Below are 15,707 nucleotides of genomic sequence, written 5' to 3'. Positions count from 1 at the left end.
TATATTGGCCTAGCTACAGTTGAATTGCCCCCGGAAATTTAGAAGTTTCTGAATCAGAATCTAATATCTACATTGACAAAGTCTGAAAGGTTTAAGTAAAAGGTAAAAAAGAGAGAAATGTTTAAAGAAAACAAGAAAACATTTGSTTTGAATGGATGCACCTTGGCAGATTTGAAGAAAGGAACCAGGGAAACAATCAGTGCAAAGAAAGAAATCAGGGCAGCTGGGGAGCAGATCAGTGGAAATATCAAATCAGGCTTTTATTTCCTGGGAAGAGCAAACTAAACAAACACAAGACAGATGCTGAATTAGCTTGTTGGTGTTGATGACTGGTGAGTAAATACCAATCAGCTTCGTTGTTGTAGTGTTAGATTTCTTTTATTGACTCTGTCAGTTCAGGTGCCAATAAGTGGGTTTATAATCATGAAATGATTGCAGTCATTTGAGTCAGCTCTTCACTAATCTGAAGCCTGACACAGTCACATCTGCATGTTGTCAATCAAACGGGTTTAAGGCAGTTTTTGAGCTTCATAAAAGAATCACTGGGACAAAAAAAAAAAGATAAAACTGAAAATTCTTTAGGCCATTCTTTACGAAGACGGTGCTGCAACATATTTATATACTCCAGACTTTTACTGCTGTGCTCTGCATTACAACAATTTGAAATGCACAACCGTATTTTGGATGCACACTCAGTTCTGTTTTTTGTTGTTTTTTTTTCTTCTTTTATTTAAAAAAAGGCTGCACTTAAGATAGAGCCACCTTATATGTTTGATCAGTTTATGATGTAAATCTTGAACATTTTCTTTCTTCTAGAGTCTATTACCTATTTGTGTTAACTGCGCTTTGGAGGTTTGCATTTCTGTACAGTACATTTTTTGTAAAGACGGAATTAGAATGTCATCTATATTAATAATATTTTTTTATTTTCTGGCGATCTAAGTTGCTTTTATTGTATCTTTCAAATAGAGCTTAATCAACATGCATGACAATAATTAATCATGTACATATTTTATACTCWGGGCAGATTCAAAAAATAGTGAACTAATAAAAGGATTTGAAARAAGCAGTAATTGGAGCAATCAAACCCTTCTTATGATTTTTTCATAACCTTTTTGCATTTTTTTTTTTTTTTTGTGAGGTCGAGCCTCTTTGCATCACCCTAATCTTGAGCTCTATTCACAGACTCTTTGTCAAAACATGGTGGCAAAAGTAAAACATCACTTTAAATATATTACTGCCAGGGTTGTGAATGATTTTGGGCTTAATATGTCACATGAAAATGCCATTGTCTTTGGAATTAAGATGTTGTATGTGGATATGATCCATAAAAAAAGRCACCCTGACGAATAAAATCATCAAACCAATTATGTAGATAGAATCCTTCTTTGACCTATTCACCCCTTTTTTCTCCTTTACCATGCCTCCTACTGTGCTGTCATCCATAACAGGACCCCATTTTTCCATGTTTCCACAGCTCATCCAGTTGTGCATTTTTAATAGGAACATGCTTCTAGATGCTCATACTCTGCAATAAACCATGAATTATAGAATAAAGTGACAAATAWAACAAGCTAAACCATCTGAGGATTTTTTTTCCTGCTAGCTGRCTTTTTCATTTTCAAAACAAGAAGGTAAATCTCGACAGAGAACCGTACTTACACAAAAAGTAGAGTCAACGAGGGACTACTACCTTACACTGTGGTTTTTACCCTATTTGATTTCTGACTACTTGAGTTGCAGCTTTGTATGCCGTTTGATGCTTTTTGTATGCTTTCACTTTTATCAGTGGTAGTTGGAATACTTTGTGAAAATGATATAGGTTTCCATTTAATTTCAGATGCAAATTTGAATATACTGTGCAGTCGTAGTAAATAAATTAAAATATTAAGAAATTAATTTATTTCAGTAACTAGATTCACTAAGACACGTTACAGATTAACTCCACACTTGTTTTCAAGTCTTTATTTTTTTTAWTTAAGATAATTTTCCACTTACAGTTAATGAAAAAAAGACTTTTAAGAGTAGAATATTACATCAGTCCAAAAACATTGTTAATACAGAAATGTGGACTAAATGAAAAGTGTTTTGGCTTCAAGGTTGTTGTTTTCAGAWGGTGCAGTTAGTCTGACTGAAGTGCCTCATCGGACGTAGATTCAGATTTTTAGAATGTGCTTGTATGTATCCAAATTAGTTATTTGAACTTTAAAAAAAAAAATAATACAGAGTTCAAAATGTAGTTTGTAAGTATGTGTAACAGACAACTACTAGTGCACAAGGGAAAATAAATTGTATTCTCATATGTCTAGATCACGTTCTTCCACTGCTATAAAATCTAAAGGTGCAAACTGCAGATTTTGTGCCACTTTTCCACAGAGGCCTGCATTGTGGAATGCATGACTAGTGTTTGTTCTGTACACAGATTCTCTCACCTGACCTTCAATCTCTGCTGTTCTTCCCAAGTTGCTATGGGTCTCTTGGCTGCTTCTTTGGGCAACTGTTTCCTTTTATTTTCCGTCAGTTTATGTGAATGTCCATATCTCTGTTTTCTATCTTTGTATAGACTGAGCATTGCTCTGAGACATTTTCAAAGCTTGGGAAACAGTTTTAACACAAACGTGCTTTGAACTTCTCCTCAACTTCATTTCTGCCCTGTCTGTTTCTTCCTTGGTCTTCATGATTGTGCTTTGTCACCAGTGTCCTTTAAAAAGGTTTTTAACAGAACAGCTCTATACCTGCTAAGGCTAAATGACACGCGATTGAGTTATATTTACTAATTAGGTAACTTCTGTAGCCTGTTATTTCTTTTGGCCTTTCACCTAAAGTCCCAGCAACATATGTCAAATTATACTTACTTTGTAAAATGTTGCAAAAGTTGAAAAGATTTAGTGTCTTGTTGGATAATTAGAATTTTACATAAGAAATCATCWATGGRTTTTAATTTTACATTCATGGTGACTTGGAGGTTTTGTTTTTTATGGTCATTTGAAGTGTGCAGAATTTATTTTTTGTGATAATTTTACAGAAATTAGAGGCAAAGAAAAAAATCCCTAAAAACGAAAATAAAATTTTCACCTGTCCTTGTAAAAATTCTTGCTGTATTTGCATGAAAGGGTTACAGAGCTTTTTATATGGATCCAGGTGAAAAAGCTCAGCTAACATAATTAGTCATATTTAGTCAATGTGTGTCTGTTATAAAAAAATATGAGGCATCAGGAAACTTTAATCTTGTCCTGATTAAGTTCTTCTTTTTCTCCCTCTTTTATACTGTGCAGTTGATCCAGAGAGTAAAAGCAAATGATCAACAACAGCTGAGGCTAATAGAAAGACAACTTATTAAAGTTAGAAGCTCAGGTTTCTAGAAAGATCCCAGTAATTACAGTGGATTGCAGTAATTAACATGGTCGGATAATTGGGACACTGCTGTGAATCTACTTTTAGTTGTCATTAGTAACTGAACAGTGTCCCATTAATCTGTCTTGTATCTTCAGGACTATCGCTGTTGCKGAATTAGATGTGCTTTGGTTTGTTTTGTCTTTTTAGCTCTGTGTTAAGAGCGCTGTGCACAAACCTGCTGGCTTGAAATTGGTTAGCTGATTTTCTACCATTCTCAGTATTTATATGTTTTCATACGAATATTTAAGGTATTTCATGTCTGTGTTGTTTCACTTTSAGCTGCCAGTACATTCTGACACAGTTAAAATTGGACTGTACATCCTCAAATCAACACATGAATTATACAAGTTAGGYTGGATACTTCAGATCATAGCTTATTGTAAACCTGTATTTGTTTTGATAATTGTGTTCAGGCTCATCTTACTTTCATGTGTGGAAAGGGAAGATACTTTGTTACCTGTTACACTAAACTTTTGCACTTCAAAGTCTGTTACAAGGATTTTGAGTTTATTTGATCATATGCTGTTGGTTCACATCAACCGAGAAAAAAATGGGCAAATAGACTAACTCTGTTAATAMATGTTTTATCTCTGGTTAACATGTATACATTCTGGCCGTTATCGCATTCTAATAACATTTAAATCTTAACTTTATTTATTTATTAAAAAAAACACACACATAAAGATAAAAAATAAAATAGAAAATTTTGTAAAACAAAAACTGACCTTACCTGCAAAATCTTTGTTATGTGCAAATTATCAAAAACCCAAAAATGTATTGAAGCCAGTTGTAAAGCTTTATTTACTTATAGCGGTTTCAACACTTCCATGAGTCCATGTTGATATACATGAACTCAACATAAATTAAATGATAAACATTTACCTACATATGTGTGACATTATGAAAGTTTTAAACTAAGRCAAACATAAATATGTAGCTCTGCTCTGRGACTTGCGTTTCCTCAGTATGTCCTGGTTTCCTACTCAGGTTTTGATCAGCTTTTAGCAGATATTGCTTATAAGTACATAACACTCCTCAGATTAGCTAATTAAAAAGAAAATGTTATCATCCAGAGSTTTAAGGTTCACAAACCAACCACTCATAGATATTTAATATATTTTATCTTTTAATTTTACTTTTATGARGTCAATTTATATCTCTTTTTTTCCAACTACTTATTATTTATACTGYGTAGCACCWAGGTTGTTGTTTTAAATRAAGTGCAGAAATAAAGATAAATGAGGACAGAATTTCAATTATCAAACTGCAAAATTGTAAATTGCCATAGATTCTGAGAACTGCTGCTCACAATTTTTTTCTCATTTCACTAGGGAGAATAGTCTGCATTTTATATTTTTCATTAACTCTGACTCTTTTTATGCTAAGGGTAAGTTTCAGAAAGAGAASTTTGTGTCGGCCACATTTGAGTGCTTGAATGAATCCTTCAGGTGAAGAGAGAAACTGAAATTTACTAATTAATTGTTTTGCTCTCTGACCAGCAATGATGTAAGTCRTCTTAACAACCTGAACATGCCGTTTTGTTAACCTGTAATAGTATTTCTGAAAAATACTTCAGTGCTTCCTTTGTTATTACTGCAGCTCACACCACCCGTTTCTTCAAAAGAAGAAATAAGATAAACTGGAAATTTTCTAGGAGGCTTTCTAAGGAGTCCTGAATGACATACTGTGAGGGTTTCAAATKACATTTTCCTCCAGAGCAGGCAATCATCTTTAAAAGCTGAAGGGAGAGTCCTCAATGGATACAAATTATCGTGAAAAAGGTTTAGACATGTCTAGATTTGTTAGACTGCAGAGGGAGAGGAGGCCACTTTCTGTCGAGTCAGAATTGTGCTTTTATTAGTTCTTTGCACATATGTTGGTTTTCTGGCATTGAGTTAATCAATAAACAAACTGATGTGATTGATTTGCCTCTCGGTGTTAGTAGGTTATAACAGGTTAGAGAGAATGTTATGCAGTTCCTSGACTAACAGCCAAAGAAATCAATACATTTTTGCTGCAYCTATTGTGTAAAGTAGGACTGGAGAACAGCCAACATCTGCATTGTAAGAGTATAGTATAAATGTTAGGGTAGAAGTGAGGAAAGACTTTAACAAGTGTTTTGCTCGTTGCATGTTTCCTCAGTATCTGGCAGAGAATGGATTAAGTAGTGGTCAAATAATGTGGCCACTGCAGTCACGATGGTTCACCAGTGCCCCTTTTCCACTGGCTCTAATGGACCCAGCTCCACTCTGTTCAGTCTGCTTTGCGAGCGTTTCCACTGGCCTTTTTCCAGCCTAGAATCTGCTTTTTTGGTCCCTGCTCTGGAGTAGGGTCGGTCAGGGCCCACCAAGTACTATAATGTGACGTAAACCTACTGCTGTTCACTGATTAACCGAGGGCGTWTTCGGACGTAGGAGCAAAGAAAGAAGAAAAACAAAAGCTTCAAAATGTCAAATTTGCTACAACATGGAACTGATGGAGTMCTATGAAGCTACAAACAAGCGGTGAACACTCAGGGCACTTATGTTTTTCCAGCATGTTAAACCTCCACAAATGTACAATGCAAGTTTTCTGCACACTCAAAACACCCAGAGAATGGTCACACTCACTGAGAATCAAATTATCTGGCTACCAGAACACCTYGGCTTTAACGAAATGAAGAGCATCTACATGTTGAACATTTGTTGGCATCACAGCAAACTTTCTATCATTTGTGAAGGAGAGATTTTACATYCGTTTCATCTGCTCTTATTAGTTATATGTTTTTCTTGAGCCTGGCCCTTGGCATTGCGTAAAGAAGGTGCTGAGTTGTTCGATATGCAACCCTATGGTTATTTAGGATAGTTTTCACTTGCTTATGTGTTCATAATGTTATGTTGCTTCGATTTCTTTGGAGGCCACTTTCACTTTTCTTTCTATTATGTAAAAAATGTATTGTTCTTTTAGGGMATTATTGGAAATGATACACATCCAGGCAGTAATGAATGGCCTAGATGGTAAATATTGACAGTAAATTTGGAAGCTTACATTCATTAGTGAATCAGGCTTGGCAAAAGGTTCAATGGAATTTAAGCTAACCAGGGAMATACTGTGGAGGTGTATTCGCAAATCTTTGCCAGGAATTTCTCAGCCTGAATGTGTGAGCTTGTATAAATGGAAAGAAATTATTTTTCAGAATTGTGGTACAGAATAGAAATACAAGGTTTCTTTTCAGCATATGAACACATTTTTCTCATAAGGTTAGAGTTTCAAACCGTTTTCAGTGAGTACTAAGACAAATGGAGAATGTTGTTTATGCAAGAAGTTTGACTAATTCAATTGAATTCATTAGCATTAAGTGGGATGATAGATCAATTGAATTGGAGGGCATTCAATTGAAATAAAAGTTGTTTCTAACTTGAATACAATCATAATTACATAGACTTGAACTATGATAAGGTGATAATTTATAGATTGAATTTAACTTTATATGTTTTATTTGAACAAGACYTGCTGGTTTCTGTTCTGTGCTATGCACCTGTTTTATTWTTTCTGTATGTTGCCAAGTTTGCCAGAGGCCTGTTCATGACCAGTTTTATTCCACTCAGATATGCTTCTTCTACAAAACAACAATGAACTAATTTATATTTTAGGTACATGTAAGTCCATTTTCCCTTCTTCATTTAGAGAATGTTTCTGAATCCAGAGAAATGSGGTTTTAATCAAAAATCTCTCTACACAGTATGGATGGTTCACTTTTTTTTAAATCTCTATCTTACTTTAAATTCCATAAACACACAATCAATTTAAAACATAGTTTTGTTTTMCAAACAAAACTATTTAGTTTATTTATTAGCATTTGTCAATTGTATATGGTATCGGAATTCAAATATTTTGGTTAGTTCTGGATCTGTTTATGATTCAATGCATACATTTGCTAAAATGTAGATCTACTAGGAAAATAATGGGATATCTAGCAACGCTCAGTATTTTGTAACTGTGCCCTTACTGAAAAGAGCTTTCCTCTTTCAGATATGATTTATTACACCCTGTCATCCTTTTTGTTTGATTTCAGAATTAATAGCGATTTGCCAGTTGCTCCGGTTGTTTCTGAAAATAAACGCTTTGTGTTTTTTGCATAAAAGTGAAATTGGCAGTGTATGTTGCAGACAATGAAAGATAGCCACGGGTAGAAAATATCAAGAGTTCATTAAGGCCCTTGCTGAGGAAAATAAAGTAGAAGCCTTTTATCAGCCTTCTGTTCAGCAGGCAATAAAACACACATCAGGCCCACCTGATTATTGGTAAATCATCCCAGGAACCTCTTCAAGGCATTATCCACGATATTATTCAGGACACACAAAGAGGTGTCGTTCACACACAGACAAACACAACCTCAGTGCTCTTCCCACTCATGTGTACATTGGCTGCTAGAACGGTCTTTGTATCCCATCACCATAACAACTGCCTGAAAGCACATGCGAAAAAAAAAAGGACAAGAATTTCTCTCACTCAGTTTGACTCGGAGTTGGTGAGTGTAGCGGTCGCTGGATCCTTACAGCATGTCAGTGTGCCGTGTGTGAACAAGAAGCGGGTTTGTACAGGCAAGCGGACTGCAGACGACTTGGTGCAAATGAAAAGGGCCTTGTCTGTGAAATCKGGGAAGTGTCGAAGGAGGTAACATTTTAAAACTGGATCAGGCAGTTTGTGATGGTGAGTGTCAGAAGGATGCTTCATTTTGCTTTCTGATTTGCCTGTGTATGTATGTGTATGTTTCTGAAGAGTGTGTGTAAGTGTGGTACACACATTTCTTTAGTAAGTTGTAGCAAATCTACTTTGTACCTGTGTCCATATTATGTAATGACAAAAGCAAAGGAAACCTCGAAATAGTACAAAAGTAATCTAAGTTTCCTGTTAAACTTAGTTGGAATACTGCTGATTTTGTCAAACTGCGTCTCTCCACCATACTCATTGTCATTGTGACGAAAGGTTCCTATTCCATTTAACTAGATATTTGTTTTTCTTTATTTATTTCACAATTTTATCATGCATTTTTAACCTGCTTTTATTTTTGAGAAAGCATCATTGCACATGTGCTCTTTGCAGCTTCAATTTATTAATATTATGTGGGTTTACTCTAGTTTTAGTAAAGTTGACATTTATTTTCAATTATAAAATAAGAATCATTTGCTTTGGATATAAATGTTATGAAATTATTTTTACCACCCATATAAATATCACTGATGTCCTTTCTAGAAAGTCTTTAAAAGATTATTATTATTATTATTATTATTATTATTATTATTATTATTATTATTATTATTATTATTATTATTATTATTATTATTATTATGTACAGTAAAAATGTGAAATAAGTTGGAGGATTGTATTTTCCTCTTTTTTTTTCCCCCAAGAAGGGAAAAAGATTCAGTGATGCTGTCCAGCCTTTACACGCCTCTATTTTTTGCTCGCTCCTATTATAGCTTACATATCTTCTGGTCCATTTTCTTGGCATGACAGAATAGAAATAAAACCTTCAAACATAGAAGGAAAGAGCAGCGGCAGTAGCTTTCATCTCTGGACTGCATTATTAAACATCTCTATCCACATGAGTCTGACTTCGCCCAATCACAGCAATCTCTTCCACGTCTTCCCTTTAACCTTACTCCCTTGTCTCTCTCCATTAGGCAAACTTGAAGAAGTTTATGGAGTATGTGCAGCAGAGAAACATTGAAAAGGTCTCACGGTTTTTGGAAAAAGGCCTGGATCCTAACTTCCATGATCCAGACACAGGAGGTAAGAAATCACTCAATAGTTATAGACATGCAGTGGAGAGTTTTTCTCCTGTATGTAATCTACCTTAATTTATCTTTTTTTTCCCATTGTACTTTCTACCTTTTGCATACTGTYCTCAACACAACTAACCATGTAAGGATTTTCTGAAATAAGCCTAGCRCTTGCGGGGAAAGCTGGATTATTCTTCCTCCTAATCGTCTTATGTTTATTCAGATGTTTGTCCCACAACAAAGGAGGTCGTTCCTCTGCTGGATGACCTGTAGTCCCACAGATGAGCTGCAAAGTGAGAGGAATATATAAATAGCTTAGTTTAACACCAACAGGAAGCTGCCATTTAGGTAGACRGGAGGGTGACAATTACCACAGCCAGACAGTTATGCAGACGCAGAGTCACTGACAATTTAAACAGTTTTAATTATTATTTGTTAAATGCTGACAGCTATAACTCATTCTTCACCAGGAATGTGCTGCAGTATAACTGGAAAAATGTTAATTTTGAATACAGTTTGCTTACTCAGCCTTGGATCTCACAGAATGCCCACTAACGCTGGCAGCACAGTTGGAGGGATGTGCCGAGCTCATCAAAGTGCTTAAAAATGGAGGGGCACATCTGGACTTCCGAACAAAGGATGGCATTACTGCCTTGCACAAGGCTGTGCGCAGCAAGAACCACACAGCACTTATAGTAAGTACATTTCGCAAAGGAAGTAGACGCGCTGACTCTCCTGTTTTATGTCTGTGGTCCAATTGGTTGCCTCCAATCTTTTCTTTTGGGAAATTATTTGTGAAGATGGGAATTGATAACCTGTTAGTGGAGGTCCTTGAGAAATGATTTTTTTTGAGCAATTACTCAATAAATGAAGTTTAGGATGCCCTCTTTCAATGAACTGGCATGRCCATCTGATGGCCTGGTATGTGTGAAGGGGGTTCATGATTCATATGTTGTTTTCTTGTTTCAGAACTGGTTGAACTGCAGAGTTATGCATTCACTTATATCCATTACCCAAACATGTAAAAATCAATTGTTCATGCAATGCACATGAAGCGTTGGCGCTGTTGGATAAAAGCTACAGCGCAAAAGTATTTTTACGCTTCGACCCTTAAACAGCGTCACATTACAACAACAATTCGTAATGTATTTTTATTTTTTTAGAGTTTTACATGCTTTGCCATAATACGATGGAGTTGTTGMAGGGAAGGGAAATGAGATGAGGTTTAAAATGTTTGTCCCAAATCTGAAAAGTTTGCATGTGTATTTGCAAACTTTTGCAGGTGTAACTTTGAAGAACCACCTATTGCTGTAGCACCAAGACTTTTGGTTTCAACCAGCTGTGGTTTGAGCGTAAAAAATAAAAAAATAAAAAAGTATTTCCTTCTGCTTCAAATTTATGYGTTACTTTGTGATAATATATCACATTTGGAATACTTTCAGATTTGTGGTCGTAATGTGATGAGATGTGAAAAAAGTTGAAGAGGTATAAATCAATATTCCTGCAATCCTCTTTAAATAAGGGAAAATATAAAGTTATTTTCCATGCATGTAAATAATATAGATTTTAGGATGAGGAAATTTACTACAACATTCCCATCTCTACCACCACTTCATTTCTGTCTTGCTTTCACGTTTAAAATGCATCAAGATCATCTTCTAAATGATAACAAAACACTTTAAAACTAAAACTTTGCCTACAGACACTGTTGGACTTGGGTGCTTCTCCTGACTATAAAGACAGCAGGGGTCTTACTCCTCTCTACCACAGTGCAATGGTCGGAGGAGACCCATACTGCTGTGAACTGCTGCTGCATGACCACGCACAGGTCGGCTGTGAGGATGAGAACGGCTGGCAGGAAATACACCAGGTAATGTGACACACGCAAAGTGTTACAGTAAGAGCTTTAAAGGCTGGTTTGCGGAAAAGAAATGGTTTGGTTTTCAAAGTTCAAATCAATGTAATTTTGAAAGTCTTTGCTCTTTCTTCATGTGTACTTAATGTTTTCATTTGGCAGAATCCCCTAAGAGTAAATGCAAAGTCTCACTAGGATCTCCTGAAGAATGGTATTCCTGAATTTTAATGAAACAAGAAAAACAGGCAGCTTATCACAACAACTTATTAGTAAACTGTGGATTTATGTTTGTGCATCTAAAAATAGAAAAAGCTATTTTAAGGGTAAAAATGCTGTAATGCCTTAACTGGTGATACAACAATTAATAAAATATCAAAGTCACACGCTGGTTAGGTAAAGAGACCGATTATGAAAACAACTGTGGATCTTTATTATTTCTCTTTAATGCCATAGTCAAAGAATATTAAAAATCTCAAGATGTAATAGGAACGTTATGTCCTGAGAACTGCTGCAAGTTAAACAGAAGTGCATAGAAGTCCAATATAACATTTGGTAGATTCAACCCAACTTTGAAAATTCATTATAACATTAAAAAAAATCAATTTTACTTTCTACAATAAGATTAACATCTTTTGGTGGATATTTCTGGATGAATGTTATTATGAGGTATCAGAAGGTTAATCACTTTTTTTTTTACATGTTTAACTTTAGTGGCTCTGCTGTTTTCTGGTTTAACCTTAGCATAGTTTAATGAGGACATGCAGTCTGTCAGACAGTGTAATTCTTTATTTTGCCAACTCTGCCTATGTCAACTCTACTTGACATAGGCAATGTCCATGTCCTCAGTTGAGGACATAAATACACACACACACTTCATTCAGCATGTCTCAATCAGACTGACAAACTCTCACTGCCATGTTGTTTTCAGGCAGAGGTGAGTGTTCATAATTGTATCCAGAGAGAATCATTACTTGATGATTATAACTTTTAAACTATAAGGTCATGATGCTGTCAAAAAATGTGAGGTGGGTTCTTATGAATAATCACCTATTTTAATGAGACTTATGGAAATGTACAACCTCTATGTTGCTGAACAGTAGAAAGTCATAATAATTTCCTTTGACAGCACTGTAAACCTTACAGATGAAAAGACAGTAAGAAGAAACTACAAACTTTGTTTTTAGCAGGTAAAAAAACTGACTTTTATAAACTTGTAAAAATGTTAACATTTGTTTAACACAACAGGGAGAAAATAACAATTTAACAAACTAAGAATGTTCCCATAATTGAACACTCCAAATGGTTTCAGGCCAGTTTAAATGTGACCTTATTATCCAGTGAAACCTGGAGTTTACTGGTTGGCCTCATCTTCATTTCATTAAGACTGAAAATGTGAAGCAGACAAATCCATGACCCTGTCAGGCTGTAAAGTTTTAACTACATATTTCCAAATTCTTCAAACATTTTATACCATATATTACTTATGTACTTATAAGAAAAGTTTTTTGTTAACACTTATTTATAACAATTTTAAGATATTTAGGCGAACATGTTTAACACATTCTAAATTGTTACACTTTCCACAAACTTAACTCAATACAAAATACCTTTATTTTGGACTGGGTTACACCTGGCTACTGGTCACGTGTCACATTTGTTTAAAACATGGAAGTACTTCATAAACCAGGAAAGCTACAACAACCACTGTGCTCAAAGATTTATAACTCCATTAAAACACTAATATAAGGAGAAAGCAGAAGCTTCCAGACTTTGCTATTAACTTAATCCTTCTTTATGCTGTCACTGGAGGCAAATCAAAACCATTTACTTCTGTCCAAGTCATAAAGATGATGTGTGTTGGTGCAAATATTATCTAGACAACTGATAGAATACCCATCATTTTCTGTACATTTATTTATGAATATCAGAGTACTTGGCAGGTTTTTTTTTTGTTTGTCTGGTCTTCTTACATTATAATTGACAATTGACAAGAAACTCTGAAGGTTGTCAGATTTTAATTGATCTACAAGTCTTGTAGAATTAATTTAATTTGTAACAAACTAGCATTAAAAACAGAAGAAAATGAACCTTCATTTTTTTCTCTTATAATTTGAAATAATAATATAAATAAATTGTATAATTGGACAACAAAAAAATAGGAAGACAGAAAGAAAGAAAAATAAAATGGGGGAAAATGGGGGAAACTTGAAAACAGCAAAAAATAAAGAAAAAGATTTTATAGGACAATGTGCACCTCATTCATAAACCAGTCAGCAGAGATACACACAAGACATTTAAAGTATCTGACAATAAAGAGCAACATTGCCATTGATATTGCCTGGATTCTTTTAAACACATACTGTTTTTGATGTCTGAACTGATATTGCATTATCAAATAACTGTGCTGCCCTTCACTCAAAGACATTTTAATCAGTTGTATGCCTTTCGACTCCAACTCTTTGCTGTGTGTTGGTGTGTATTTTTTTTTCCTGCATTTTGCATTTATTTTAGCCTTAGCAATCTTTAAGTACATATTGTCTGAAATAGAATACAGTGCACATATCTTGTAACTAAGAAAAATCCCAGCATCATTTTTGTGCTCTCTCACTTCTACAGTGCACTCCAATGAGACAAAACACAGGAGTGAGAGAACAATGGCTGGGGAAAGCTTTTTTCCCTCTGTGTGAATGACAAAGGACACAAGTGGAAAGTATAGAAAAGATAAAAAATATATTGCTCCAAGTTAGGTGCAGCAGCAGCCGTGCAGAAAATGTCCTACCAGAATAACATCACACATTTACATTTAGCCTCAGGTGGTGCAAACAAGATTTTCTCATCCTTTTAGTATCTGTTACAGTTGTGAGTAAAGAGGAATTTCTATAAGACGTAGTTAAAAGGAAGGCTGAAGCAGCTTCAGGATAGTTTGCAACAGCTTTCATCCCAGGAGACTGAGCAGTCACCACAAATTAAAGTTAAGGAAAATATAGGAAAAAACTTAACATTGAAAGACTGTGCTCACAATTTAGCTGTTTCAGTATTGCCAAGGTTTGTGATTTACTGTATTCAACCATTGTTTAGATAACCAAAAACCAGAATCAGTGTTCTATTTCATTGGGCAAATAGAAAATGTAGGCCACAGTAACATCTTGAATATGACTAGTAGACAAAAGGAAATCCTGGTAATGGACGCTGGTTGCAGCCCAGCTCTCCAATGTTTAAACGCTCTTTATCATTCTTATTTGTCCAAGTTCCTCATATCTTGTAGGAATTCCAATGTGGTTCCTTCATGTCATTCTGTAGAACACCTCATTTATCATCTGGATGTCCAAATGATGGACATTATCTAATAAAAAACACTGAGCAAAAAGAGTTACGTTTATTAATTTGTCATTTTAGGCGTGCCGCTATGGCCACGTGCAGCACTTGGAACATCTGCTGTTCTACGGAGCTGACATGAGTGCCCAGAATGCATCTGGAAACACTGCCCTACATGTGTGTGCTCTCTACAATCAGGTAACATTCACTCAGAAACAAAATGATATTTCTGTTTGTGACTTAAATTCTTCCTGTTCTTTGTGCAGCGTACACCCAGTGGCTCTTTTAGTGCCCACRGGGCAGCAACATGAAGACTGTATGAGCATGTTGTGCATTAAATGCTTAGACTTTGTCTCGTGTTTCAGTGTTGCAGTGTTGACTGAACTAAATAATTAAACATATTAAGTCTTTTCCCTTTTGGTTTTAGTTGCCTAAAATTAATCACATGGTAAATATTTGATGATGCACATGACCAGCAGATGAAAACCTTGCACAGATTATTTTGTAAACAGTGCAGAACACTGCAGAGTTTAGTCAGTCCCGACTATCAGTAGACATTTTCTTGCAATAACATTTTACATTTTTTTTATATTTAGTTTCAAATTCACTGTCAATTTGTGCTTAACATAGTTATGTGTTATGGATAACACATAACTATAAATTAGTAAAATATTAAATTGTGCTGAATAATTAAAAGTAAGAGCACAATTTATTTATCAAATGAATCCTGATAATTATTTACTGTTTGCCTCATCACCTTGCTTTAGTTTTTTAGTGTAATATATATTTTTTGGAAAGTTTTTCACATTCTACATCATAGTTTCATCAGCTTAATGAAAAATATGAGAACAAATATTTTAGATTAGACTACATACTGATTGCTAACTAGAATTTCTTTATATTACCTTCCTATGCAGTTCTGCTTGATTCTCGTCTCCCTTCAGTTCTTTTGCCATTGAACTMAATTTCTCAGGATGAATTTCGTCCTGGTCAATCAGTGGACAGAGGGAGTTGCTAAAAATGATGACTGATTTTCTGCGCTRTTGCAGAATTGTAGTCTGCTTATGTTTGCAGTTTGGCAATGGCAACGGAAGAAGCAAGTCCATGATGGCAGGCAACGTTTCCAGATATTGAGGAATTAAAGTCGGAGCAGAAGAATGCTTAAGCCAGGGGTGCCCAAAGTCGGTCCTCAAGGGYCGGCATCCTGCAYGTTTTAGTTCTCTCCCTGGTGGTGTTAACAACCTTTTCAGCAAGTTATGTTCTTCTTAGGCCTTCTAATGAGCCATCATATGATCCAGGTGTGTTAAACCAGGGAGARAACTACAACATGCAGGATGCCGGCCCTCGAGGACCGACTTTGGACACCCCTGGCTTAA

At 35.3% G+C, this 15,707-nt stretch overlaps 1 protein-coding gene across 10 annotated transcripts in view; it reads left to right on the top strand.

Moving 5' to 3' along the window:
* Positions 1 to 15,707, top strand: part of shank3a (SH3 and multiple ankyrin repeat domains 3a) — a 140,030-nt gene that overhangs the window by 48,963 nt on the left and 75,360 nt on the right. For 9 of the 10 annotated variants that reach the window (XR_001776702.1, XM_017305277.1, XM_008411317.2 and 6 more), the window contains 4 exons: positions 9,063 to 9,171; positions 9,705 to 9,856; positions 10,864 to 11,031; positions 14,413 to 14,529. Coding sequence is in view for 9 of the 10 variants with exons in the window: in XM_017305277.1 (XP_017160766.1) it covers positions 9,063 to 9,171; positions 9,705 to 9,856; positions 10,864 to 11,031; positions 14,413 to 14,529 (546 nt within the window). In the remaining variant the exon portion in view is untranslated. Of the gene's footprint in view, positions 1 to 7,925; positions 8,089 to 9,062; positions 9,172 to 9,704; positions 9,857 to 10,863; positions 11,032 to 14,412; positions 14,530 to 15,707 lie in introns of those variants that run through there. The other variant, XM_017305282.1, reaches the window with a different exon arrangement.

This window comes from Poecilia reticulata, linkage group LG6 (assembly GCF_000633615.1).
Source record: "Poecilia reticulata strain Guanapo linkage group LG6, Guppy_female_1.0+MT, whole genome shotgun sequence".
Taxonomy (NCBI): Eukaryota; Metazoa; Chordata; class Actinopteri; order Cyprinodontiformes; family Poeciliidae; genus Poecilia; species Poecilia reticulata.
The sequence above is the reverse complement of the archived record's forward strand: the minus strand, read 5'-3'. Positions and strand labels throughout refer to the sequence as shown.